The following is a 26,591-nucleotide window of genomic DNA, read 5'->3' as shown; positions in this document are numbered from 1 at the left end:
CTCCAACAGGCCAGATATGAGAAAGATGCTTTGCATGAATTAGCTCTAATTCTTTTTGCATCACAAAAACCCCCCAAAGGAGACAGTGTTATCTTGCTTTCTACACGGGCTTGGAAAGCTAATGTAAATCACCTACGCTCAGAAAAGTAGCTAATTTGTAAAGACAGTGTTGTGAACAAACTGTCTGTGCTCCCTTGAAATTTATTTGTTGAAACCGCAATCCCTCATGTGACGGTATTTGGAGATGGGGCCTCGGGATGGTAATTAGGGTTACATGAAGTCACGCCTCTGGGCATTAAAACCTTCTAGGCAGCATGGAGACTCCAGGACTTCTGCAAAGTGAAAATCAAACCCCACATACAGGAAGCTGCTCAGTCTTTGAATCTGAAGCCACTGAAGAACATTCGACAAAATTATCAGTGAGGATGTGAAGTAGACTGATCCCAAAAGGTCTCACTGGGATTCACCAGATGTCATGATGACTACAGACTGAGTTGCCGTGATTTTACTGTACCATTAAGGTATATGGGGGGTGGGGGTGGGAGGGGAAGCCTGCCTTACATTTAAAAGTGTATATGAATTTAATTTGCAATGCTGGCTCTAAAATCTTGAATATAATGCATTTTCTAAACAAGTTATACAGTCAAAATCAGATGAAATCTATGCATAAGCCTCCAAGCACTAATTCTGTGCAAACTAAGTGCCTCTGGAAAGCACTCTATGATAAATTTAATTCCAGAACTAAATTCACATAGGAGAGCTGCCCATATTATTGATTTGGAAATCATTAGCCATTAAATCATTCATTTAGCTAAATAAATAATGATCAATTTTCTTCAGCTAGTCTCCATAAAAACCTCTTCATCAACTTTATTAAAAAATTCTGAAAAGCCAGATCATATTGGGAAGTTTAATTTGTATTATGACCTATTTCTGAACCAAAGTTAGAAGTCATATTTTCACAATTTCTATTTTGGGTCAGTTAGCCTATATCACTCTTCAAATCTGCTGAGTTTCTGACAAATATTTGATTTTATAAAGCACCCAAAGACACCTATCTCAGATAAAATAGCATTATCAAGGGATGTCAAATGTTGACAGTGCTTATGAACATGCATCATAAGTTGCATCCCCAAATGTAAACTAAAGAGATTATTAAAATCACCTCTACATTTTAAAAAAATTCCATTTTTAACATATACAAGCATTCTGAAATCTTTTTCCCACTCAACTGAGTAATATTGGGAAAAAATTTTTAATACTTCAACGGACTTGGATCCTTTCCCTTGGTGGAGTAGTAAAATCTGAGCGTCGGAAAAGACAATTTGATGAAACACCAGGACACACACACACAAAAAAAAACACCTGCAGTCCCACTAAAATCTCACAGACACTACTAAGAACGGCGCACACGCCCCTGAGAAGTTAGAGTCGGATTCGCCAAGAGCGCGGCCTCAATTCCTGTCCCAGCAACTGACACACACACTGTGCTCACTCTTGTCACCGTGGAGACGCTGACTTCACGTCTGCCATATGGAAAACCTGAGCAGGCCTGTACACCTTAGAAACAGATAGGACACGCAATGGGAAGAGTCCTTATGCAGGGTTTGACCCCCAATGGGAAGAGACCAGACACAGACATAACAGGTATAGGTGGCATTCTCCAGATTGCCAGGTGAGAGGTTTACAAAGCAAGTGTGTCGGTTTGAAGAACAGACACGTGATGGGTAGAGAGATGCTAGCGTGTTAAGTGAAACTTCCAAAGGGTCTTCACCATGGCTTCCCAAGTGAATTGCCTTAGGAACTCTAAAAGTATTTCATGCATGGGCTGCACTTCAGACGTTCTGAAATACAAGGTCTGTAGTGGATCCCAGGCTTCAGCACTTCTTAAAAATGTTTCCAAGGGGCTCTAATGCGAAACAACTCCCCCTGCTCTTTTGATCTACGTTGCCCTTCTTCATCCTTCAAATCCCAGGTCAAGTATCACCAGCTTGGGAGCCTCTTCAGGCCACCTTTCCACGTGGCTGTCACACGTCTATAATCCCAACACCTCTTGCGTCTGCTCTCATAGCCCTTATCACACACAAATGTGTCTGTCTTGTCTCCTCACCTGGACAGTAAGCCCTTGGAGGACAAGACCAGGTCTTCTGTGACTTTATATTCCAAGTATGTGGACAATGCCGAGCACACAGGTGGCTCAAGGACCACTCCTTCAGTGAGTAAAGGACATATGGTGAGAAAAGGCACTGGAAGAGGTCCCCTGGTCCATCATTAGGCACGTGTCCCCTACTCCACACAGCGCCTGAAGAAAGTCTCTCTCACCTGCTTCATGGTTCAATATCACTTGAATGTCCCATCATTTAGTTACCAAGTGCAGCAGAGATGGTCAAGTACTCTCAAGACACTATGAAAAGGGGAGGCCTACTAACCCAGAAATCTGCACCTCATGAGGGCCTTTCACTTTCTCAAAAAAAAAAAAAAAAAAAAAAAAAAAAAAAAAAAGAACACAGCTCTGGAAAATAGCAGAAGCCTTAAATACACTGAGAAATCAGTCTGAGACGGGATGCTTGCTCTAAGAAGGCATCTGCAGGTTGGACAATGTGATGCCACTGTTTTGCCTTTGGGCGAAGCATGCCCTTTGTATGACAGATACTCTCATCAGCACATATATGTATGATGCAAGCTAAGCAAAACACTGTATCAATCCATGTTTCCAAACTTCCCGGTTATGATTTTAGTCCATTATTATGCCAATCAATGGGTGATACACTTCGACATCCAACCCACTATTTTCCTAAGGTCTTAGACTCTATCTGTGCAAAGCAGCTCAATAGCCATTCATACTTTGATCCACAAGCAAACAATTACAGAGAATTTATCCAGAAACAGGTCTGAGGAACAAATGGGTGAAACAGAGGACACTTCCTACTTCTCTGGTATCCCTGCAGAACATGAGTATGGACAGGTCACATGTGATAAGATGAAAAAGGTCACGTGTGATAAGATGAAAAAGGAACAAACAGTGATTCCATTTTGAGATGCTTTTACTCTTCAGGACAATTTTTTCTGCTGCAAACTCCACCCTGCAAAAAATGGTAACTTCGACATATTAACAAATTTTGAACAGAAAATATCAAACTAAGTGACACTGTCATGTTTTTGTTCGTTGCGGTTATTATTTTTGATTCAAGGCCTAATGCAGTCCCCTGCAGAGGCTGGTAAAATGGGGAGAATACTACCCACTGCAATGATCAACGCTGAATCTGAATTCAGTTCAACCAACCACTGGCTGTGTAACTTAAACAAAACAAAAATAAAAACAAAACTATTCTTATCTCTGAGACATGCTTCTTTACAACGTAAAATACAACTGATGGTAACTATCAGGTGGTCTGTTATTCAGATTAAATAAAATACTGTACTAATAGCATTTGATACGGGGCTTCTCTTGCAGTAGGCAAAGCAAATGCCGCCTACCAATAAATGTCTATGGAACTGAAAAAAAAATACTTAAAAGACAATCAAAAAAAGAAAAGCAAGCGGTAATAAAGAATAGTTAAAAGGGGAAACAGCAATGTAACTACACTCTTCATGTATATTCAGCATTGTTTCTGAGACGTGCCATGAATTTAATAATAGCTTTTTGGAGAAAAGCAAACAAAGAAAAACGTACTCATCGATTGTGAGACACCCTGATTTCAGAAATAAGAGGTAAAAAAAAAAACATACATTCAGAACTGAAGGAAAATGGTATACTTAATAAAAACCTCTAGTATTCAAGAGGTCCACACAGTAGATAGAAAAGTGGTATTTGTTCCCCCTCTTTCCAACTACATATAAATACTGATTGAAAGAAGGATTATCCAAAAATAAGTGACAAGAACAGGATTCTGGGAAAAACAGAAGTTCTACTCCACATACACATTTTTCCCAATTTTACCCCATACATCGATGTGCTCAGTTAAGACAGCATCATCCAGATTTACTGGTGGTGAGAGACAGCCAGAAATATGTAAGTGGCAGGTGTGGATAGGTCTGCCAAGGACACAATGTTTTGCCCTCCCTTCTCTTTTCTTCTTACTGATGCTTGGAATATAGACAAGATGGCTGAAACTCCGGCAGCCTTTAAATCATGAGGTATTCACTATGGATGACAGAGCAGAGAGAGAGGGAAATGAAAGAAAACAGTTGAGGAAACGATCCTGGAACCTTAAAAAGAAGTAAGGAGATGAAAGAGAAAAAAACACACAAATGGTAAGATGCCATCGGTGAACTTGCGTACATTGAATTCTTTTCAAAATATTCTACGTGAAAAGATATGCTGCCACACAGAAAATTCTTAAGTGAAATACACATGTACCTTCTGTGAAGCAAATACTTCAGAGTTCTTAATTAACACATAAAATCGGAAAGCATCGAATATTTATTGAGCACTTTATACCATTCACTGTAAGAATCACTTCACATAATTAGAAACTTAAATAGAGGAATCCTATCATCCTTATCCTTTTAAATCCTCAATATTAGTAAGTATCCAGAAAATGGAAGGCACTCAATAAATGTTTTAAATAAGTGAATGGTGGTGTCAGGTTAAGTATTCAAAACTACTGAAAATTTATATTCTTGTTTTTCCCAACTTCCATTCATTCATATAGTTTTTCACTTACGGATCTCCTAGTAAGACTTACACACGGTCAAGGAGCTAGAACTTTCTTTCCTACCTTCTGTTGTTGGAAATACCTCCTCCCCTTCAGTTTTCGTCTCAGCCAGTTTTCCAGTTCTTAGCAATACTTCTGCAAAGCTTTCTACTGGAACGTGCTGATACGGGTCACAGGTCACTGCAGACTAGACAGAAGCGGTTACACCATTTAGTAGGGTGTCTTTTCTTCTATGAAGATGTTCTAAGAACAGAATCATAGGCTTTTATACCTTCTGATGATGCGAATTATAACTTCTCACTTACTAAAGCACATTATTTTATGTAAAGTTTCAAACAGATTTTAATCTCATAATATGTCATAATAGACACAAGTCATATAAAACCAGTGAATAACATGAGTACGAAGCCAAAGATGTACATTTTCAACAATATTTTAGGGTTTTTTTTTTTTACTGAAATGCCCACAAGAGCATGACAGTTGAGCCTACGTTCTTAGGCGCACTGTCCTTACCTCTGTGACAAAGGGATCGGAGAGGACAGATTCATAAAAAGGATGGTACCCTTGTCTTTCTAGCCCTTCATTGGCTATGGTTCCCGTTTGATAAGCACCGCCAAACTCTCGCCCCTAAATAGAACAAAGTGAAGAACAGTGGGTAAAAAGAAAGGCCCTGGGGGTGGGGGGAGAAGGGAAGCAGGGATGATTTCAGGAGAAACTGACCCACGTGCAGTGTGTGAGCTACAGAGAGTGTCACAGCAACACAGACACCCAGCAGAGGACGTAGGAATAACAGCTGCCCTCTAAGAGGGGCGCTTCCACCTGACCCTGCAGCGCCTCTGGATTCTCCGGTCACTTTGACATCAGTGAATCAGAAACAAAGAAGCAATCAGTGTTCGACTCACGGCAAGTTTTCTAGCCTACAGTCGAATAACCTTCCTCAAACATCACTTGGTACACATAGCTCCCTTGCCCAGCTTTGAGCAATACCAACAGGCAGCAGCATCAAGTCTAAACCACGTAAAATAACACTTAAAGTTCCTTGAGGTCAGTTAACATCATTAGTTAACATCGAAGGCTAATTCTTCCCTCCAACCAGCCGATCTACTACACGCATCATACCAGCTTCTAGGCCTTTCTTCCACTAGGAGCAGCCTGTCCATTGCTGACTGCCTCGTTAAACCCCCCCGCCACCCCCCTGCTTGCAGGCCTGCCTCATACCTCACTGCTGAAACCCTCCCAGCTGGAGGCTGGAAGGAAGTGCGCCCCTGTCACGTCCCCGCTCATGTCGCCGCTACCCCACACCCCACCGTGTGCCAACCATGACCTTGGGCAGCAGCAAAGGCCCTTCTGTACATGACGATGACAACTATAAGTACACTTACCAAAAATGATCCAGTATCAGGCACAGGGTTAAACATTTCATCTGAGACACATACCCCCAAAAGGTCCACGAGGGGAGACAGAAAAGTGACCAAAATCATAACCCAAGTGACACACACCACGATAGGAGACGCAGAGCCGTCCCCCAAAGTCAAGCACTCTCCATCGCAGTCAGTGGTATGGACATCTACCCAACCGTCTTGGCCAGGTCATCCCTGGTTCTCCTCTTTCCCGCAGAGTCCACACCCAGACCACCCACAGGTCCACAGAACGCATCTCCCACTTCCTCCCTGGCTCTCCAGTCACCCCAGCACTACCTCTCGCCTGGAGCCTCTTTGCTCCTACTCCTGACTCACCCGGCCAGCTCTCTACACAGCACTCAGATGACCTTAAATGAAGGTGGATCACACGACAGCATTGCCTGCACTCCACACCAGCTCCCCGTCCTACTCAGAATAAGACCTGTGGACCCCACCAGTGTCTCTACAAGGCTCTGGACACCAGCTCCTTCCTCTCATCTCCTACCGTTCTTCCCTGCTGCTCTGTTCATACTACACAGGCCTCCTTTCTGTTCTACAAGGATGTCAAGCACCTTCCTCCGAAAAGGGCTCTGCATGTGCTCTATGTGGCTCAGTCAGGCTTCCGCTGAGAGTGAGTCCTGGGAACCCCACCTTCTATCCACGTCAGACATCAGAACTTCTCTCTCCCCGATACGGATCCTTCTCCCGCCACCTTGCAGAAGCCTCCTCACCGTCTGCATGACTGCCTACCGCTACATTATTGCACAATTACTTTATTGGCGGGTCTGTGTGCAGGCTCTGCCAGGCAAAGGGCTTGCCGCCCTGCTCCCAATCACTAGCTTGGGCTCTGGCACACCGAAGACGCCTGAAGAGTACTTGGACAGCGAATAAAATGAACGCTACACCCAGAGAGTGTCTGGGGTGACCTGGTAAACAGCATGTTTCTCTTTCCTCTGAGCTTTCCGGAGAGCCCAAGGACTGCAGGGTGAGAACGCACGGAAGTCAGCAGAGGAGCAGTGGATTTCATGCATCACAGAGAGCACAATCGCTCAAACGCTTGTCCTGACCTCGACTTCCAGAATGGGTGAAAAAGTCTGATACGCTGCTCTCTTTACCCAGAGCACCTACTAGAAACTGAATGTTCGTGTCGCCTGCTGAAATTCACATGTTGAAATTCTAAGCCCCAACATGACAATTAAGAGGTGGGTGGGGCTTCTGGGTATATATACACGATGAAATATTACTCAGCCATAAAAATGAATGAGGTCTTGTCATTTGTGTTGACATGGATAGACTTAGAGGGTATTATGCTAAGTAAGACAAATAAAATATGATTGCACTTATATGTGGAATCTAAAAAATGAAGTAGCAAACCAAAAGAAAAAAATAAAAAGGCATAAACAGACCCATAAATAAGAGAACCGGTGGGGGCCAGAGGGGAGGGGGTGGGGGATAGGCAAAGTGGGCGAAGGGGAGTGGGAGGTACAGGCTTCCAGTTACAGAATGGGTAAGTCACAGGTAGGAAAGGTACAGCATAGGGAACATGGTCAAGGCCACTGTAAGAGTGTTGTATGGTGACAGATGGCAGCTATGTTTGTGGTGAGTACAGGATAGCGTATAGAGTTGTCAAATCACTATGTCATACCCCCAAAAAAATAAGAGTTGGGACCTTGCAGAGGTGGTCAGCTCTGGGAAATGGAGCCCTCATGAATGGGACGGACCAGACCTCTTATAAAAGAAGACTCCAGAGAGCTCCCTCACCCCTTCCACCATGTGAGAACATAGCAAGCAGACCCCAGCAGACACTAAATCTTCCGGAGCTTTGATCTCAGACTTCCCAGCCTCTAGAACCGTGAGGAAGAAATGGTTGTTGTTACGCCCCCCAGTATGTGGTATTACTGTTATAGCAGCCCAATAACCTCAGCCTTCCTGCCAGCTTCGAGCGCTTTTTCATGACTACTGGCCCACAGAAATACAGCAAAAACAAGTAAGCACTGATGGAATCATTTTCCTTTTCATCCCCCTAAATTCTAATTCTGACATCTAATCACACCTAAATCTGTAGCAGTGTCTTTTGCAAGACCCTATAAAATTCTATAAAATAAATGCCACATTCTATAAAATAAATTACTCTTCCCCTGGATGATGGGAGGCTTAGATTTCTTAACGGATTATTTTAAGGATCTAGAGAAGAGAAAGCTGTAACAACATGAACGCAACTGAAAACCAGTGCCGATGGACTGACATAAGCCACACAATGGGTCTTTAGAAAAAAGAGGCATCGCTTACTTGAAGTGGCCGAAGGTAAGTTAAAGACTTCTTCCACCACTGCCCATCACTCACGGCCTGCAGCACGGCCTTGGTGGTGGTCGTGGTGCTGGACAGGACTTTCATGGTGGCCGCGGTGCCCCAGTGGAACAGGTCTGTGTTGCTGCCAGGAATGCTGGCTTCACCCTAGTTAGAAAAGAAAATGGCAAGATCAAAAATGTAGGCTGTCACTGTTGTAGGAACAGAGGGTGATCATGAGGTTACTGACAATTATCAGACACAAAGATACATTGTAAAATCCATCTGTGGGGCACCTGTATGGCTCAGTCGGGTTGGGCGTCCGACTCTTATTTTTGGCTCAGGTCATGATCTCGCAGTTCTGTGGGTTCTAGCCCCATGTCAGGCTCTGTGCTGACAGCAGGGAGCCTGCTTGGGATTCATTCTCTCTCTTTCTCTCTCTCTGTGCCCTTCTCCCACTCATGCTGCCTCTCAAAATAAATAAACTTAAAAAAAATAAAAATAAAAAATAAAATCCATCTTGGCTAGCAACAAAAAAACGGGAAATGAAGCATTATTGGCATATCGTACCTCCTTGGAGCATTTACAAAAGAAAATTTGGTAAAGGAAAAACCATCATGGTGCATTGTCAAAGAATCCCCTTCAGAAACATTTACAAAGCAAATAATGGGCTCTTGATTTTTTACCAATCTAATATCCTACAAAGACAAACTCCCATTTATTTCTTAGAGATTCTGAAGTATTTGTTATTTAGGTTAATTACAAAATAAATTATTCATTTGAACAATGCTACTATGACCCAGACAAAGGGAGAGAATTCAGAGGGCCCATCTATAAATGTCGAAAGGTATTTTGTTTTTCATCTAAACAACTTGATGATTAATAGTGTTTAAAAGGTTTATAACATGAAACTTCCTGCCAATCTTGAAGCAATCAAGCGAAAATTCTGACTCCCCATTTACTCACCTGAGAGATTCCATGTGGAGAAAAATGCTAATATATTAACTTCATTTTAAATGGAAATGACAACAATCACATCTGCTTCTGATCAAAGAAAAACATTACTTGTTCTACAAAAACCAAGTTCTTGGTTTAGTGTTAATCTACTTCCGCTTATTTTAAGTTTCCCATTTAATAGAAAGCAAAAATTGAGGCCTAGTCCCACTATTTCAATAGCCTTCTTAATACTAATAGAAGGAGAGTTTAGTTTGGCTATTTAGATCCATATCACAGCACAAGCAATAAAAAATGTAAACTATGTAATAATCACTCAGTAGTCTCCAGGGCATTATCACACCACAAATAATGCACCATTGCAGACTACCCGGCCAGTTGCCCTTTATGGTAAGTAGCATTAAAGACCCCCAAAGACGTCCACGTCCCAATCCCTGGAACCTGGGAATACACCGCATTTCATGGCAAAGGGACTCTGCAGATATGATTAAGGACACTGACCCTGAAGTAAAGAGTATCCAAAATTACTGGTCCTTTAAACGAGCCTTTAATCACACGAGCCTTTAAACAGAGAAGCTTTCTCAGTTAGGGTCAGAGAGAGGGCGTCCGGGACATGCCACGGGGGAAGAGGCAAAGAGAAACCTGAGGCATTGGAGACTCAACCCATCGTCGCTGGCTTTGAAGACGGAGAAAGCGACCACAAGCCTAGGCATGTGAGCGGCATCTAGAGGCTGCAAACAGCTCTGAGGTGACAGCCAGCAAGGCTACAGGGACCTCCGTCCTATGACCACAAGGAATCGACTTCTGCCAACTCCATGAGTGAGCATGGAAACAGATCCTCCTTTGAGGCTCGAGAAAAGAGCACAGCCCTGTGTGCACCATGATCTTGGCCATGTGAGACTAAAGACAGACCCATCAAAGTCTGCCAGATCTCCGTCCTAGGGGAATTAGAAGATAATTTATTTGCATTGTTTTTAAGTGGCTGAATTTGTGGTAATATGTTATAGCAGCAATAGAAAACAAATACATCATGTTAGGATACTTAATTTCTAGAAAACTCTGTGAACTTTACTCTTACTTCCAAAAGGAAATGAATTTAAACTTTACTAACCAATGCTTACAACTTAACTTATCCAGTTTTTGTTTAAGGCTTCTGGTAAGATTTTCTAAACTGTGCTTTAAACATGAAAAAAGTTGTGTCCCAACACTAGAAGAAATGATAATTAGGTGACAGAGTAGTGGTGCTAGCTAAGCTATAATGGCAACCATACTGCAATATAAATATGCCAAATTAATAACCTTATGCTAAAACAATGGTTTATGTCAAATATATCTCAATTTTAAAAAAGTTTTAAAAACTGTTTCCTGTGGGCTCTTTGGACATTGAGAAAAGTATAAAATACCAACTCAATGTAATCATTGTCATTTGATTATAAAAACAACATAAACACTGGATGTTAATACGGAAAAAAAATCACATTAAGTTGCTTGTATACTTATAAGAGCAACAACGTTAAAAAAAACCGTTTGGGGTTTAGGTGCCAATAAAACACAATACCTCTCCTGGGTTTCAGATCATCTCAGATACTGCAGCTTGGTTCACTGAATGCCATTCTGCCCCTACAAACTGTCCTACTACTGTTACAAGTTGATACGTTAAAGACTACATCTCTCAGACTCCCTATATTGGCGTTCCACACATAATCTAGTTCTCCTCTCGAAAATGCACCTGCTGCATGGAATTTGGGAGGCAGAACTCTAGTAGAGACCACACCTGTTACTTCTGCCTTCTGCTGCTTTCCTTCCTTCCTTCCTTCCTTCCTTCCTTCCTTCCTTCCTTCCTTCCTTCCTTCCTTCCTTCCTTTCCTCTTTTCCTTCCTTTCACAGTCTTAGTTATTCTTCTACAACAGTGGTAATAGAAGCCCCAGTGCCCAGACTCTAGTTTTATGCGTGTAAAGGCTGGCTTGTATCCTGGTAGTCAGTTACCACTGGAGCCAACTGATAAGGAGTGGCTTTCTGCTTTCCCAGCTGATTTATGGCAGATTGCAGCTCCCCTAGCAGGCAGGTTCTGTAATTTTTCTAGTAGTTGGTCTTAGAAACATATCTAAAGCCTGCTCCTCCAGTCCTTTCAGTGATTTTTAATCCTAATCTCCATAAAGCCCCTAATTTTCCATTAAAAAAAAAAAAAAAAAAAACTCCTTCTGCTAAGAGCTAGAATATTTTCTGTAACCCACAACTGAATCTTGCATGATTTTTTTAATTAAAAATATATAAGTAGGAATCCGAGAAATCAGCAATACTATCTTCATTCTGGAATAGAGAACATGGCTTAAATCCACTGTCATAATTAGGCTAAAATTTTTCTGCAAGTCTTGCAGTAACTTTTCCAAGGAGGAGTTGAGTCTACAGAGGAGACAAGCCTAACCAAAATCACCATGGCAGCTCAGAGGGAAACTGAGCACAACGAATACCCAGAACTGCCTCAAACCAGTGCCGCCCAACCCATTAGCCATAGTCATGCGGGGCTATCGCACGCTTGATACGTGGCTATTCCAAAATGAGATGTGCTGTAATGTGCCACACTGTATTTCAAGGGCTTTGTACTAAAATAACAGATAAATAACATAACCCTCATGTGCGTAACCTCAAGGAACAAAGATCAAAGCAGAATGCACCCTTTCTGTGGACAGGCATAAGCAGGAGGGAGCCCAGCTGGGGTGGGGTGGGGTGGGGGTGCTAAGCCTTACATTTCCAGTTTCTTCTCTCAATTTCAGCAATCAGGACAATTACACACACCCCCTCTCCTCAGCATGTGTTGGACGGAGGGGGTGAAGAGCGTGGACGGAGAGATGATGAGAGACTTAAACTCATCATCCAAACCTCAAAGGACAAGGCAGGAAGTCCTACGTAAGAAAAACCAGACTTCTCCCTTCAAGAGTGATAATGATGGCAGCTTGCTATGTGCCAGCACTTTACAAAGTGCTTCATACATGTACTGGGCATAAGAACCAGAAGGAAATACACACACACACACACACACACACACACACACACACACACAATAGCTTTAGTGGTAGCATTACTAGGATTCCTTTCTGTCCTTAATCTCTTTGCTATGTGAGGAGACAGCAGTGGAGGCTCATTCAGTCACCGCTTTGGTACCACAAACAGCTGGTTCATCAACGAAGAAAAATAAGCTGATTCCAGCTCCTGCACTGCAGAGGCCCCTCTTCGCTAGTAAGGCCACAACCCCAGCCAAGGAGCATGTGATGTCACACAGTGGCAATGTTACCTCCAGCTCCTGTCCCGCATTTACAGGGTGTGGCCTTAGTCTCCTGGTCAGCCTGTCATCGTGCATGTGACCAAGTCCGGCCTAAGCACACCTCTCCGGGCTACCGAAAGCTGTGGAGGTCGTGTATACTCTGCTTCATTCTGTGTCTAAGATCCCCCCACTTGCCAACCGTGCGTGGAGAGGAGAGAGCTCTATGTGTCCCTGTGTGAATAACATTGCCAAAAATAGTTCTTCGCCAGAAATAAATCTCAGAAGGAATCTGAAGTATACATTGTCTCTCTTTATATAGATATAGGAGATACAGATATATATGTAAAGTATACAGTAAGCATCTCAATTTATTGGCTATATTTCTGAATTACTTAATATTTACAACTGGAAAAAAAAAAAACCACAGAAGCAAATTAGAATTCATTCACTTACATGGCAGTTACCGCGTGACTCTCATTCGGTGTCACGCCCTACACCAGGCAATGAGGTGACAAAAACAGGGAAAACACAGTCTGTGCTCTCAAGTTGCTCAGAAACCAGGGAGGGAGGCAGAGATGTGGACACGGCCCTGCAGTACAATCTCAGCCTCTAAAGTAGACATACATCTACGGTGCCACGCGACACGAAGAGAGGCCACACCTCCTCTGCCCAGAGGCGCAATCACAGAAGGCTTCACACAGAAGGTAGTATCTCATCGGGAAAGAACGCAGGCCCCCCCACCCCCCAAAGGAGGAAGAGATACTTTCAGGCAGACTTACACAAGAACGAGAGCGTGAAATGAAACAACACAGCAAACTGGAGGAATCTCGATCAAGTCAGTGACGGTGTGGACAGTGGCACGCGAGGGCAAGGGGCCGATCGATCACCAGCATGGAGGGACAGAGAAGGAGCTGGAGCGAGAACCCCGCTGACCAGGCCAAAGCACCCCCACTGCTGGCCTGACAGACGGGAAGCCACTAAAACCGTTCACGCAAAGGGAGTGGCAAACTCAGATCTGTGTTTTAGAAATATCATTCCAGGCACAAGAATCCAGTCAGGAGGTTGGTGTGTTAGTCCAAGCTTAAAATAATCACGGGCCGAATTAGGATCGTGATGCTAGGAATATATGAGGTTGCCATAAGGGTATTTTGCCACCTGAATGCATATATTAAATTTAAATGTTTTTATTTCTAATTCTTCTCAAAGTGAAAAGGGCCTGAGGTAAGTCAGATAAGCAGAGAAATTCAAGGATTCTGACTCCAACTTCCTAACAAATAAAGCACATGGTCACCAAGCTGGGTCTCAGTGAAGAGCAGAGAGAAAGAAGAGAACAGAAGATAAGTCAGGAATCCAAGCAAACATTCATGGTTAGCTAAGCAAGGTTAGACGCAGTGGGGGAAAACAAGGAACAATGCAAGTTACTGAGAAAGAATGAAGACAGGACCAGGTTTGCAGAGAGAAATAAGAAAGATCAGGGGGCAGCTGGATGGCTCCATCCGCTGAGCATGTGACTTCAGTTCAGGTCATGATCTCAGGGTTCGTGGATTCGAACCCCACATCAAACCTCGCACTGGGCCCAGCACTGACGGTGCAGGGCTTGCTCGGGATTATCCCTCTCCCTCTCTCTCTGCCCCTCCCCCACTTACGCTCTGTCTCTCTCAAACTTAGGAAAAAAAGATATATATATATATATACACACATATTTTTTTTTCTAGGAGTGATGTCTAATAGGAGTCTGGTTTATATTACATAAGAGACATGACGGCTACCATTTACTAAATGGTTCCTATGTGTCAGGTGCTGGGCAGGTGCTTCCTCTGGTCATTCCTGGGTTTTAGAATAACACTGCAAGATAGGTATGCAGAAGCCATATGATGCACAAGTAAAGTGCAGATGCTGCCCACATGCAACTGGCCTAGGGGTGTCTCCTCTTCCTGACCAGGTCGGGCTATCAAAACATGTGGTCCACTTGTTCTGCAGAGGGATGTGACACACGAGCAACATCACAAGCACATATGAATGTATTTGAGAGTACTTACTCTCCTGTGTCACGAAAATATGATCTCATTAAAGACGGTTTGAAAAATTCAAAAGGTTAGGGGGAAAAGAAGATAGTACTTATTCACAGCATCGCAATACAAAGACAATACTGCCAGGATACAGTCTCTCTTCCTGTCTTTAATCCAGGCTTAGAGATCTTTCTTTAAAACCTTTTATCGAAGAAGAAGATACATTAAAAAATGTATGCACGCAAGCATACAGTTTGGTAAATTATAACACACTCATGCAATCAGCACTTAGACTAAGTCACAGACCATCACCAGGATCCCAGATGCCGCTTTTGAGATCACTTCTAGCCATCCCCATGGCCGAGGTAGATGCTATTCTGACTTCTGGTAGTATAAATTAGTTTTGCCTATTTTTATACTTTACATGAATGGAAGTGTGTCTTGGGGTCTGATTTCTATCATTCAACATAAATTCATCCATATTCTTGCAAGTAGTTGAAGACTGTCCAATTCGTTGTTAGCGTAATATCGTTACACTGTTAATGTAACAGTGTTATGTAGTGTGAGCATATCAGAACTTACTTATCCTTTTTCTCTATTGATGAGTATTTGGATACTCTCCAGTTTGTAGCTAATACCAATAGTGCTGCCTTGAACATGCTAATAGTTATCTTTTGGTGAATATATGCATTTCTGGAAACAAATCTAGTAGGGGGATTACTAAAACACAGAGGATGCATATGTCCAGACTTAGTGAATAGTGCCAAACATTTATACTCTAACCAGCAATTACAACAGTCTGGTCACTCCACATCCATGCCAACATCTAGCATTACATGTCTATTTCCTTTTAGCGGTAGCACTGAGGATATAATAGTATCTCTTTGTGGTTTTAATTTGAATCTCTCTGATGACTAATGAAGTCGAACAGCTTTTAATAGATTCATTGGTCATCTGACCATCTTTTGTGAAGTGTCTGTTCAAGTGTTTTGCCTTTCTTCTGTTGGTGATCTGCCTTTCCTACTCACCTCTAGTTCTTCACATGTTCTGGACACACATCCTTATTACATATACAGATTGTGAATATGTTTTACTACTTGGCAGATTATATTTTCATCGTCTTAATGTTGTCTTTTGGTTAATAGAAGTTCTTAAATTTTACATTACTCTAATTTATCATTTTTTTCACTTTACAATTAGTATTTTTTGTATATTTAAGAAATTGTTGCTTACTCTAAGCTCACAAAGATGTTCTTCTATATTTTTGTTGACCTGTAATATTTTTGCTGTAAGTAAAATCCTGTTAAGACAGTGTCCCACCCTCTCTCCTATGCACCTGGAGCATCAGATGCATCCTTTCAATGCACTTACCATAAAATTTTGATAATCTCATTTTTTTTTGTTTGCCTTCCCAACTAGACAGTAGCTTTGCAAAGGTAGGGATTATGTTTATTTACCACTATATCCTCAAAGCATGGGAAAATCCTTAACTTATAGTGTATACCTGTAGATATGTAGAAGTCTGGCTTTACTGCACTATTGAAATGTTTGAGGATACATTTTCTCAGGCCTAATATGTTGTGCCTATAGTAGCTAATGTTATTCAAATAAGACTTCGTGCCACATTTCAAATCTTGTTCACCTTTATAATCTTCTTAATTGAGAGGGTGTATTGAATGGTTAAACTGTCATCAACTAATCCAAGTACAGAATTAAAACTACAAACAAGGTAAGAAGTAAACGGCACTTGAACAGAATGCAACTTCACTCAGAGGAAAATCACGTCAACTGAAAGATATCAAAAAATACAGGCTATAAGACAATCATTCCATTTCATAAAATGAACCTAAACTTTACTTCTCTATTTCATACAGATAGGCTAACTTCAGACAGGACATTTAAGACATATGAAAATTAAAAGCTTGTTCCAGAAGATAAATGAAATTGACATGCTCAGAAATGTACGAGATAAAAGGCTTGTAAGAGATTCCCTGATGAGAATTACAAAAGAGAAAGTAAAATAAAAGGCTCATTTGGACCACAGAAGAAGCATCGAACTTTGGGACAGTCTACCAGAATTATACTCTACCTAGAATAATTAATGAGGAAAATAGTTTTCATTCAAATACATATAATGGGGGGGGGGGAGGCTGGGCAAAATTTACTCCTGAAACGATTACTACTGGCACTTTTTATATTCATAGTTGCACACTGTTAATTAATTTAGAATGTATAACAGCAGAAATAGATTAATCCCCCAAACCAAATCAACAACTGCCAGCATAAAATTTAACATGAAATCTCATTAACGTCAATATGTTACACAGCTCAGAGGTTAACTTCCAAAGCACTAACAGTATCTTTCAAATTCTACAACAGACACCATTACCGACCAGGTTCACGAGAACAAGAACAGTTCCACATCTCAAGTTTGGCTTACAGAGTCTTGTTGATCAAGGACTATAATGAATAATCTATTTTGGAGTTGCTACCTCTGGTATCTGGTAACATAAGGGTTAATTTCTGAGAAATCTGTTTGCCTCCTATAAACTGAGTTGGTGGTACGCACAAAATAGGTAAGGATTACAAATAGCGCCCGAACTGAACTCATCCACCATCCCTTCCCTTCCAACAGGTCTTTAGATGATCCAAAGTTCTTCCCTGCACCCAACGCTTCTAGCAAATTTCACCCTGAACCTAAAATATTAAGAATATAGTCTTTATTATTACTGGTGATACTTTTAGAAGTGTCTGAGGGAAAAGAAAGAAAGAGAAAAGAGAAGAAAAGAAAAGAAAAGAAAAGAAGGAAAGGAAAGAAAAGAGAAAGAAAAGAAAGAGAAGGAAAGAGAAGAAAGAAAAGAAAGGAAGGAAAGAAAGAAAGAAAAGACAAAATAAAAAGAGAAGAAAAGAAAAAATGAATCTGTCAGAAGCAGCAAATTGAAAAATACCCTATGGAGCAAATCGCTCTAAGGTCTGACTCTGCTTCAGTTTATCCGCTAAGTAACAGGTCAGGTTATATAATTCAGATGTTTTCACCTTTGCGAATCATGAACCCCTACACAATTCCGATCAAAGCTGGAAGTCATTCCTCCAGAAAACAGAATACACATGCTGTGCACACACAGGAACACACAAAGTCACATACACACACCCCCCACACACACACAACACACACACACACACCCAAATACAGCACACTACTTCAGGGGCTTTGGGAATCAAACCCTTCTTGAATCTGCTGGCATTCCTGGACCAAGATTAAGAGACCTGTAGTTAGGAAAAATACAGGTATGTGAAGTATATTTTTATTTTCTTTCACCATGCCAAAATTTTAAATCTCTTTTGATTAAATAATTTGGGGTTCTAAATCCATCCACAAAATAAATTTACTGAACATATACCCCTGGCATGCTTACTATGTTTAAGACCCAGTGCTAGGCAACAGGGTTACCACAATGATTAAGACATTGTCCCTGCTCTCAAGGAACTCATAGTACATTAGGAAAGACCGGCAAACAGGAAATTTGCCTTATTTCACCAATGAACTGAGAACTTATCAAATTGGATCCCACTGGAATATTCTTCCCCTTATAATAAAAGAATTTATCCACACCCATCATATCCACATCTTAACCTTCCTCATTTATTTTCTTCACATATTCAACAAATATTTGGACATCAAATACAACAAGGACACTTGTAGTAGATACTGAAAACAGAGCAGTGAACAAAACAGGACTCCTGCCACCCAGAGCTCCTCTTGTATTCCAAGAGGAGATAAGCCAAAGATAAATATAAAGCATGTCAGAGAGGTGTATCAGATAAATGATAGGAAAAGAGCTAGGAAGAAAAATAAAGTGGTATATTGGGAGTAGGGGGAACACTGTAATTGTGTATGCAGGGACCGGGGAAGCTGTCACTGAGCAGACATTTGAGCAGAGACCTGGAAGGAGTGAAGATAAGTCACTGAATATGTGAGAGAAGAACACAGCAAGTATAAGGACCAGAGGGAATGTTTAGAGAATGGAAAGAAGGGCAGTATGCCTGGAGTACAGTGGGCAAAGTCAGTGGGGGGTTAAGGAGAGAAGAGATCAAGTCAAACAGGTAGTAGGGAAGATAGATCATGGGTGTCCTCATAGGAGATCATAAAAGCTTAGCTTGTACTCCACGCAATGTGGCATGATCTGACATATTTTTAAAGAATCACTCTGGCTGCCTTGTTGAGCACCAACTAGAGCAAGGAAAAGGGCCGAAAGAGGCAGACAAACAGAACACTACCATAAAACTCTAGGTGAGACACGGCAATAACTTAACCAGGGTGGTAGCAGTGGTGATGGTAAAATATGGTCTAATTCCAAGTCCACTGGGAGAGTGCATCCACCAGGCTTTCTTGACAGACTGCTTGTGTTACACAGGACAAAGAGAACTGAGGAGGATGACAAGGTTTATGACCTAAACAACTAGAAAGATGGAGCTGCCATTTTTTGACATAGGAAAGAGCACAGAAGGAACACCACCGATAGCTGGGGTGAAGGGTGAGATGCTAAAATCAGTGGCTCACTTTTAACACGTTCAGATGCGATGCCTGTAAGAAAGGGAAGTACAGATGCCAGATTGGCAGTCGCGCACACAAGCCTGGAACTCAGAAGATCAGGGCTCAAGCTACACGTAGAGAATCACCCGCACAAAGTTGCACGATCACACGTGCAATCAGCTAGGGAATCAGCAGAGACAGAGAAGAGATTAAAGACTGAGACCTGAGGTATCTAACATTTAGCTAGAGAAATGAGGAAGGACCAACAAACACGGTGAGAGTAAGTGGCCAATGAGGTATAAAGAAAACGAATAGACTGTCCCTGAAACAAGTGCGTATCCGATGTTACTGATACGTCACGTAAGATAAAGACAGACTTGATGCGTGAATTTACCAACAGGAGGTCACTGGTGACCCAAACACAAGCTGTTCTGAGGAAACAGTGAGGAGAAAAAGACGCATGGAGAGCACGCAAACGACAACTGGAGAAAAAGATGTGGCCACTACTGTGTATAAAACCAAAGCGTGTACACAAAGTCCCTCAGCATGGTACAGATGAGCCGTGTGATCAGATCGCAAGGCCTCCTTAAAAGCAAACTGTCAAATCCCCCAGATTTCACTGAAACTGAGACATGTTATTTGAAAAGTATCCTTTGCAAGTGGATTTAAATCCAAGTCTAGATTAAAAAGTAAAAAAAAAAAAAAAGTATTCTTTGTTACTGAAAGAGTCAAAGAAACTTAAAGAAACGAAACGAATGTATTAGAAACGCATGTACTCTGTGAGAAAGGGCAGGATGAAAGAAAGAAGAGAACCTGGAACATGAGTGGCAGAGCCCGGTGAGGAGGCAGCTAATCTAAGCCTTTCTGAGGAATGGAAATCCGTGGCCCCGATTCTCCGAGCCAATCAAAGTGACAGGATTCACAGTCCTGACCATCAAGCCGTGGACCGAGCGATCACAGTCTCCTACAAGCATGCCAATGGGCAGAGCACGCCCTCCTTCGGTCAGACCTCAGTGAGAGAGGATACACCACATGGTGAATGAAATGCAGGAGTCTTGTGAATCGTGCTGGCTCTGCGTTATCATCCAGTTCGCGATGTCACAGATCACCATGAACTCAGTCTCACGTACACACTCATCAGGCAATGTTATCCAAAAAAAAAAAAGTTAATAAGGACCTACTCTGTTCCCAGTGATGTGCTGGTGTCACAACAGTAAAGAAAGCAATCAGCACTTAACAAAGTTATGGAGAATACATTATAAGAAGATAGGAAATTCTCTATCTCAGGAGCTCATTCCCACCACTTTATCCCAGAGCAATGCATGACTACACAAAATGTGTACGTAAAATGTTCACTGCGGCTCAGTCTAAAAGAGAGGAAAATCAAACATAATCTAAATGTTCAAAAACAAAGCAAAAGATAAATTTTTGTACATACATCAAATGACCGCTAACCTGCCATTATATAAATGGTCTGTATATAAGGAGAAGGGCAGCTATCTGTGACAAATAACATTACGTGGAAAAAAACAAGCTTTAAATTAATATGCAGGGGCACCTGGGTGGCTAATCGGTTAAGTGTCCCACTTCAGCTCAGGTCACGATCTCACAGTTTGTGAGTTCAAGTCCAGCCTCGGGCTCTGTGCTGACAGCTCAGAGCCTGGAGCCTGCTTCAAATTCTATGTCTCCCTCTCTCTCTGCCCCACCCCTACTTACACTCTGTCTCTCTCTGTCTCCCCAAAATGGGTAAACGTTAAAAAACAATTTTTTAATGTGGAATTAATATATGCAGTACGAATCCATTTTAAGTTTAAAAAATAATAATTCTCCAGGAGATAGACAACAGCTATCCAGAAAATCTGTTCATACTCAGAAAAATTCTGGAAGATATATATAAACTTAAAAATGTTTACCTCTAAGCAGTGGGCTTCATGGTATGGGTAGAAAGAACTAAGAGAAGAAAGAGAACTAATGTACTAATACTAATGTACTGCTGATTAAATTACTTCATAATTTATTATTTTTTTAATATTTATTTATTTTTGATAGACAGAGCCTGAGCAGGAGAGGGGCAGAGAGAGAGGGAGACATAGAATCCAAAGCAGGCTCCAGGCTCCCAGCTGTCTGCACGGAGCCCGATGTGGGGCTTGAACCCACAAACCGTGAGATCATGACCTGAGCTGAAGTTGGACACTTAACCAACTGAGCCACCCAGGCACCTCTATTTCATATTTTAAAAAGTAGAAAGGCCAAAGCTACCATAAATTTCCATGTACTTCTTATCAAAAGTTAACAAATATTATTAATATTTTATCATAGATGTTTTACATTTCTTTTTTTTTTTTTAACTTTCAGGAATAAAATATGCTAAATAGTGTCAGTTATCTGAACCCATGCCTCCTCTTAAATGGATTGCTAAAATAAAAGATTGTGTTATTTTTGTAATTAAGAAAGCCATTATGAATTCCAGTCAGGATGGAGCAGTGAACTCCTGTTGCAATGTGCTCATGGTACTCCAGAATATTAAGGGTAATTAAAAACAAAAGTAGAAAGGCACTCACGTTCAATGGAATTCAACATTTCGGGGCTCGGAACTGAGATGCTGACAGTGGCTGTGAAATGCTCCTCTCGAGGGAACTGTGAATCGAAAGGATCCCCTGTAAGAGGATCAGACCCACTGCCTGGGATTATGTATTTATACAAAATTGCAGGAATAAAGAGGCAGAGAACTAACAGGGCCCAAGTCCCTCGTTGGCTCCATGCCTGGATTCCTCAGATCCTCAACAGTACAAGAGGTTGGGAGTCCCACGTCAAAAGGTATTAATAGGACATGACATGTTCTGGACCGAAGCACTAAGGGTACAGACTGAGGAAAACCACAAAACTATAGAATCCTTAGAGAAGGTCTAGGGAGATACAAAGTAAACAGAATGGAATGACCCCCTCAATGAGCTTGGAAACCAAAATTCTAAAACACATCGGGGGCGGGTGGGGGGGGGAGGGTGGATAGGAAAGTGATAATTTTAACAAAAATCCATTCCAGATGAAACTCTTTCTTTTCGAACTTCAAAATATTAATGTCTTTGTGCATACCAAATATGAAATTTAAAATCCTTGGCATGCCTGCATGGCTCCGTTAAGCATCCGACTTGGCTCAGGTCATGATCTCACACTTTGTGAGTTCGAGCCCCACATGGGGCTCTGTGCTGACAGCTCAGAGCCTGGAGCCTGCTTCGGATTCGGTGTCTCCCTCTTTCTCTCTCTCTGCCCCTGCACTGCTCACACTCTGTCTCTCTCTCTCTCTCTCAAAAATAAATAAACATTTTAAAAAATGTTTAATTCTTTATGAAGGAATAAGCTATCATAAAACATAAAAGAAAACAAAACAAATACCATCTCAATGAACTAATTTTTGTGTATGTTAAGAAGCTCTAATTCACCTTTTCGTATATGAATATTCCTCAGGCCTACAGTTATTTCACACAAAAAGTGGATTATTACTTCCTTATCAATAAACACAGGAGCCAAAACTATAAAAAAAAAAAAAAAAAGCATAGGAATAAATGCTCACACTCTTGAGTCATGCGTCCATTTCTTAGATACGATACCACAGCATAAGCAATAAAAGAGTACTGGTAGGCTGGACTTCAGCCACATTAGACATGTTTGCACTTTATGAAGATGAAAAACTCAAGTCACACACGGAGAGACAAACATTTTCAAATCACCTACTCAAGAAAGGATTTGTAGCCAGAATTTAAAAAAACAAAACAAAACAACAAAACTCTTACACCTCAATAAGCAGCAGCACCAAAACAGATGTTCATGATCATTAGTTCTTTGGAAAGAGCATACCCAAATGGTAATGAGATACCACACACATCCCCCCTCAGAATGGCTTTCGTCAAATCCAGGGAGGAACAAGCGTTATGAGAATGCGGAGACGCTGGGATCTGAACACTTCCTGGTGGGAAAGGAAAATGGTGCAGCCACTTTGGGAAGCAACCTGCCATTTCTTCAAATGTTGAACACATGTATGCATGCAATGTAGCAGTTCCACTCCTATACACCTACATGAGAAATCGAAACCTATTTCTCTATTTCCATATTTTCCAGCGAATAAGTAGAAATAACCCACACGTCTGTCACCTGGTAAATGGAAAAAGAAATGGTTTCCTATGATACTGAAAGCCAACTGTCCTTTTGCTCACTTTTAGAGATTTCTAAACAGTCCTTTTATAAATTTGAAATCGCTCTATGCTTAGCCCCTGCCACAGTTATAAACATTAATTAGTCTAGTTGTATAAATCTATGGGCACTTAAAATGCTCATAACAGGTTTTCCCACAGTGAAAATGATTTTTTAATGGGAATCTTATATATAATCCATTTCCAAATCTAATTAGATTCATCTGGGGGGGAAACACCATTGGCTAAGTGATACAACTAATACTAGCTAAAAACAAATGTTAATATACTCTAAGTGGTGGAATACTGCTACATCTAAAAAGCATAATAACCAACATTCATAAGAAACTGGAAAATTGTAATTTTGGTAGTTATTCACAAAAATATGCATTCTGGTCTATTTATACACTAATATCTTGTTCATGGGGACAACAGCCAATATCTTCAAACCTGTAGGCTCTACTTGAACTAATGCAAATGCTACCGCATAGCAATTACATCTTTACTTTGCTTGGATATATAAATAAAAATTATTATTTCCACAACTGAGTAATGAAAGTCTTGAGCATTAAGCAGATTACATATATAGTCAGCTCTCATTTATGAGTTAGAATTTAGTGTGGTTATTATATCTACTGTTAATGTGTAACGCACAGCAACGTACAGCTGAGCACTGTATTTTAATCTAATAATAGTAGCTATAATATTCTGAAATGTGCTTCATGAATCAAAGCCATAATGTGTTCATGGAGGGTTTAGATTTGCACTTCATGAGATCTAGATTTTCTGCAACTTGCTGAGAAAGGACACACGAAGCCAAGAAAGCTTTTTAACGAGCTACAAAAAAAAAAAAAAAAAAAAAGAGAGAGAGAGAGAAAGATTTTAAAAAATAAATAAATAAAATAATCATTTTGGAAGAATCCCTTTTCCTTGCTAAGTAAAATGTGTAAAAGACTGCCGTGTAAAGGTGGTCTCCTTCATTCACTAAAGAGACTAATGGAGCAGGATGTGCCCACTTGTGGAGACACAGCATGTCCTTCTCTCTCTCTCTTTTTTTTTTTTTTTTACAATGAGCAAGAGCTAGTTTTTTTTTTTGTTTTTTTTTTTAATTTTTTTTAACGTTTATTTATTTTTGAGACCAAGAGAGACAGAGCATGAACAGGGAGGGGCAGAGAGAGAGGGAGACACAGAATCTGAAACAGGCTCCAGGCTCTGAGCTGTCAGCACAGAGCCCGATGCGGGGCTCGTACTCACGGACCGTGAGATCATGACCTGAGCCGAAGTCAGACACTTAACCGACCAAGCCACCCAGGCGCCCCTGTCCTTCTCCAAAGAAGCCACTAAAGGGCCAGGTTGACACTTTGTAATTCATTGAAGAAGGAGAAAATAGGAAACCCAAAGTCACAAAGGCTTTTCATGGCTTGTATAAAGGATGAGGATTCAGAATAAGCTTAGAGAGCGGAACTCAGCAGAAACACTTTGCAATTATATACTGAACAGAGAAATCACACACCCCGTACGCTGGCCAAAACATAACAGATCTCAACAGCCACCACAGCACATATATATGAGTTAAATGGGAAATTCCTTTTATTTTAAGCCAAAATCTACTTTATAATTAATTTTTACCACAGAATAACCTGTATGCAGTGGGAGTTTCCAAGCGGGCTTTGTCGAACATTTCCTACGCATTCGCCATGTGACAACCCCATTACGGACGGTGCAAAGATAAATGACCTACTTCCAGTTACCACGTGATACCAAAGCATACCACGTACATGCTGACACGATGATGTGAGAATGTGTGGGGGATAAAGAAGCAACAGTAATTAGAGAACTCGAGGAAAACCTGACGAAGAAAATGATACTTCAGATGGGCTCAAAGCGTAAAAGAGATGACCAGAGCACAAGGCAAGAAGGGCAGCAGAGGCAGCCAGGAAAGTAACACCAAAGGTGTGACAGAGGCAACTCCGGAGAACGGTGGCAAGGTCAGTAGGACTGCAGCCCAGCGCAGGTTTGGGAGGCGTGAAAAGAGACAAGGCGAGAGAGACAGACGGGAAGACGGGACATGTGGCTGAACCGCTGGAGAAGCACCAGAGGCTCAAAAGATACAAAACTTGGGATAAAGAAGATCTCACTGAAAGTAGGTCTTCACCTGGACCTTGAAAGATGGTACAATTGGCCAACTTCCTCCTAATACACAGGACATTCGGTGACTGCTGGCCACAAGTGTTCTGAGTCCCACGGAGAAAACACCACAGAATTTAATGTGCTCTCATACCCAGTGATAACAAACGGTAATCAGTACGACTACAAGTCAAAGCATGCCAAAGAAGAAACGTATCCACCCACTCCAGGCCCCTAGAAAACACTTCGGCTTCCATCCAGAGGGAGTCCAACGACAAAAAAAGTCCACTGTCTGCAGCGTTGACAGTGGCACACAATCCCCCACCCGGTGTCTAATCTTCTCCAACTGCGATACCTAAGCTGGTAGCCAGGAGCCTCATGTGGCTATTTAAATTGAACTAAAATGAAATTAAATTTAAAATTTGATTCCTTCGGTGTGCTAGCCACATTTCGAGTACCCACGGCATATGTGGCCGGCGGCCACGGTGGGATACAGGACGTCTTCCTCACTGTGGAAAAATGTATTGGTGGATGCTGTCCTGAAGTCACCATCACAGGAAGAATAGGGGAAAACTCCCGAAGCACAAAAAGGTCCCATTCTGAGATCCTCAGATCACTCGGCACTGAACTAGGGTTACACCGGTATCTTCAAATTGAATTTTAATAGAAAAGAACGAACTGCGGAAATGGCGTAGTCATACATAACCCACGAGGAATAGTATCTCTGCAGAAACTCCATGAATAGATTCTGCAACTGAAACTTTGTATCAGATGTTTAAAAGTAACTATATAGTACACAACTGCAAAGGAGTTTGGCAAAATGGATACAGCCAATTAAAAAAAAAAAAAAAAAAAAGATTAGGTGCAGCTAACGTTCCACAATAGATGGCTTCCAAAATAGAATGACGTTTCAGAAAAATGAATGACGTTTCACATTCTGTAGGTGAAGCTTAGGCGCGCCTGGGTGGCTCAGTCGGTTAAGCGTCCGACTTCAGCTCAAGTCATGAACGTGCTGTTCCAGAGTTCGAGCCCTGTGTCGGGCTCTGGGCTGACAGCTGGGAGCCTGGAGCCTGCTTCGGATTCTGTGTCTCCCTCTCTCTCTGCCCCTCCCCCCACTCCCACTCTGTCTGTGTCTGTCTGTCTCTCTCTCTCAAGAATAAACATTAAAAAAAAA

The 26,591-nt window shown here is 41.6% G+C and overlaps 1 protein-coding gene across 3 annotated transcripts in view; it reads right to left on the bottom strand.

The window, feature by feature from the left end:
- Positions 1-26,591, bottom strand: part of NBAS (NBAS subunit of NRZ tethering complex) — a 329,555-nt gene that overhangs the window by 120,945 nt on the left and 182,019 nt on the right. For all 3 annotated transcript variants that reach the window (XM_053891145.1, XM_019451545.2, XM_053891146.1), the window contains 3 exons: positions 8,348-8,512; positions 5,172-5,285; positions 4,722-4,845 (listed from right to left, as the gene is read on the bottom strand). In XM_053891145.1, the coding sequence (XP_053747120.1) occupies positions 4,722-4,845; positions 5,172-5,285; positions 8,348-8,512 (403 nt within the window). The remainder of the gene's footprint in view (positions 1-4,721; positions 4,846-5,171; positions 5,286-8,347; positions 8,513-26,591) is intronic.

Source organism: Panthera pardus, unplaced genomic scaffold, assembly GCF_024362965.1.
Source record: "Panthera pardus isolate Hobbes unplaced genomic scaffold, ASM2436296v1 HiC_scaffold_26, whole genome shotgun sequence".
NCBI classification, from domain to species: Eukaryota; Metazoa; Chordata; class Mammalia; order Carnivora; family Felidae; genus Panthera; species Panthera pardus.
This window is presented reverse-complemented; position numbering and strand designations above follow the sequence as displayed.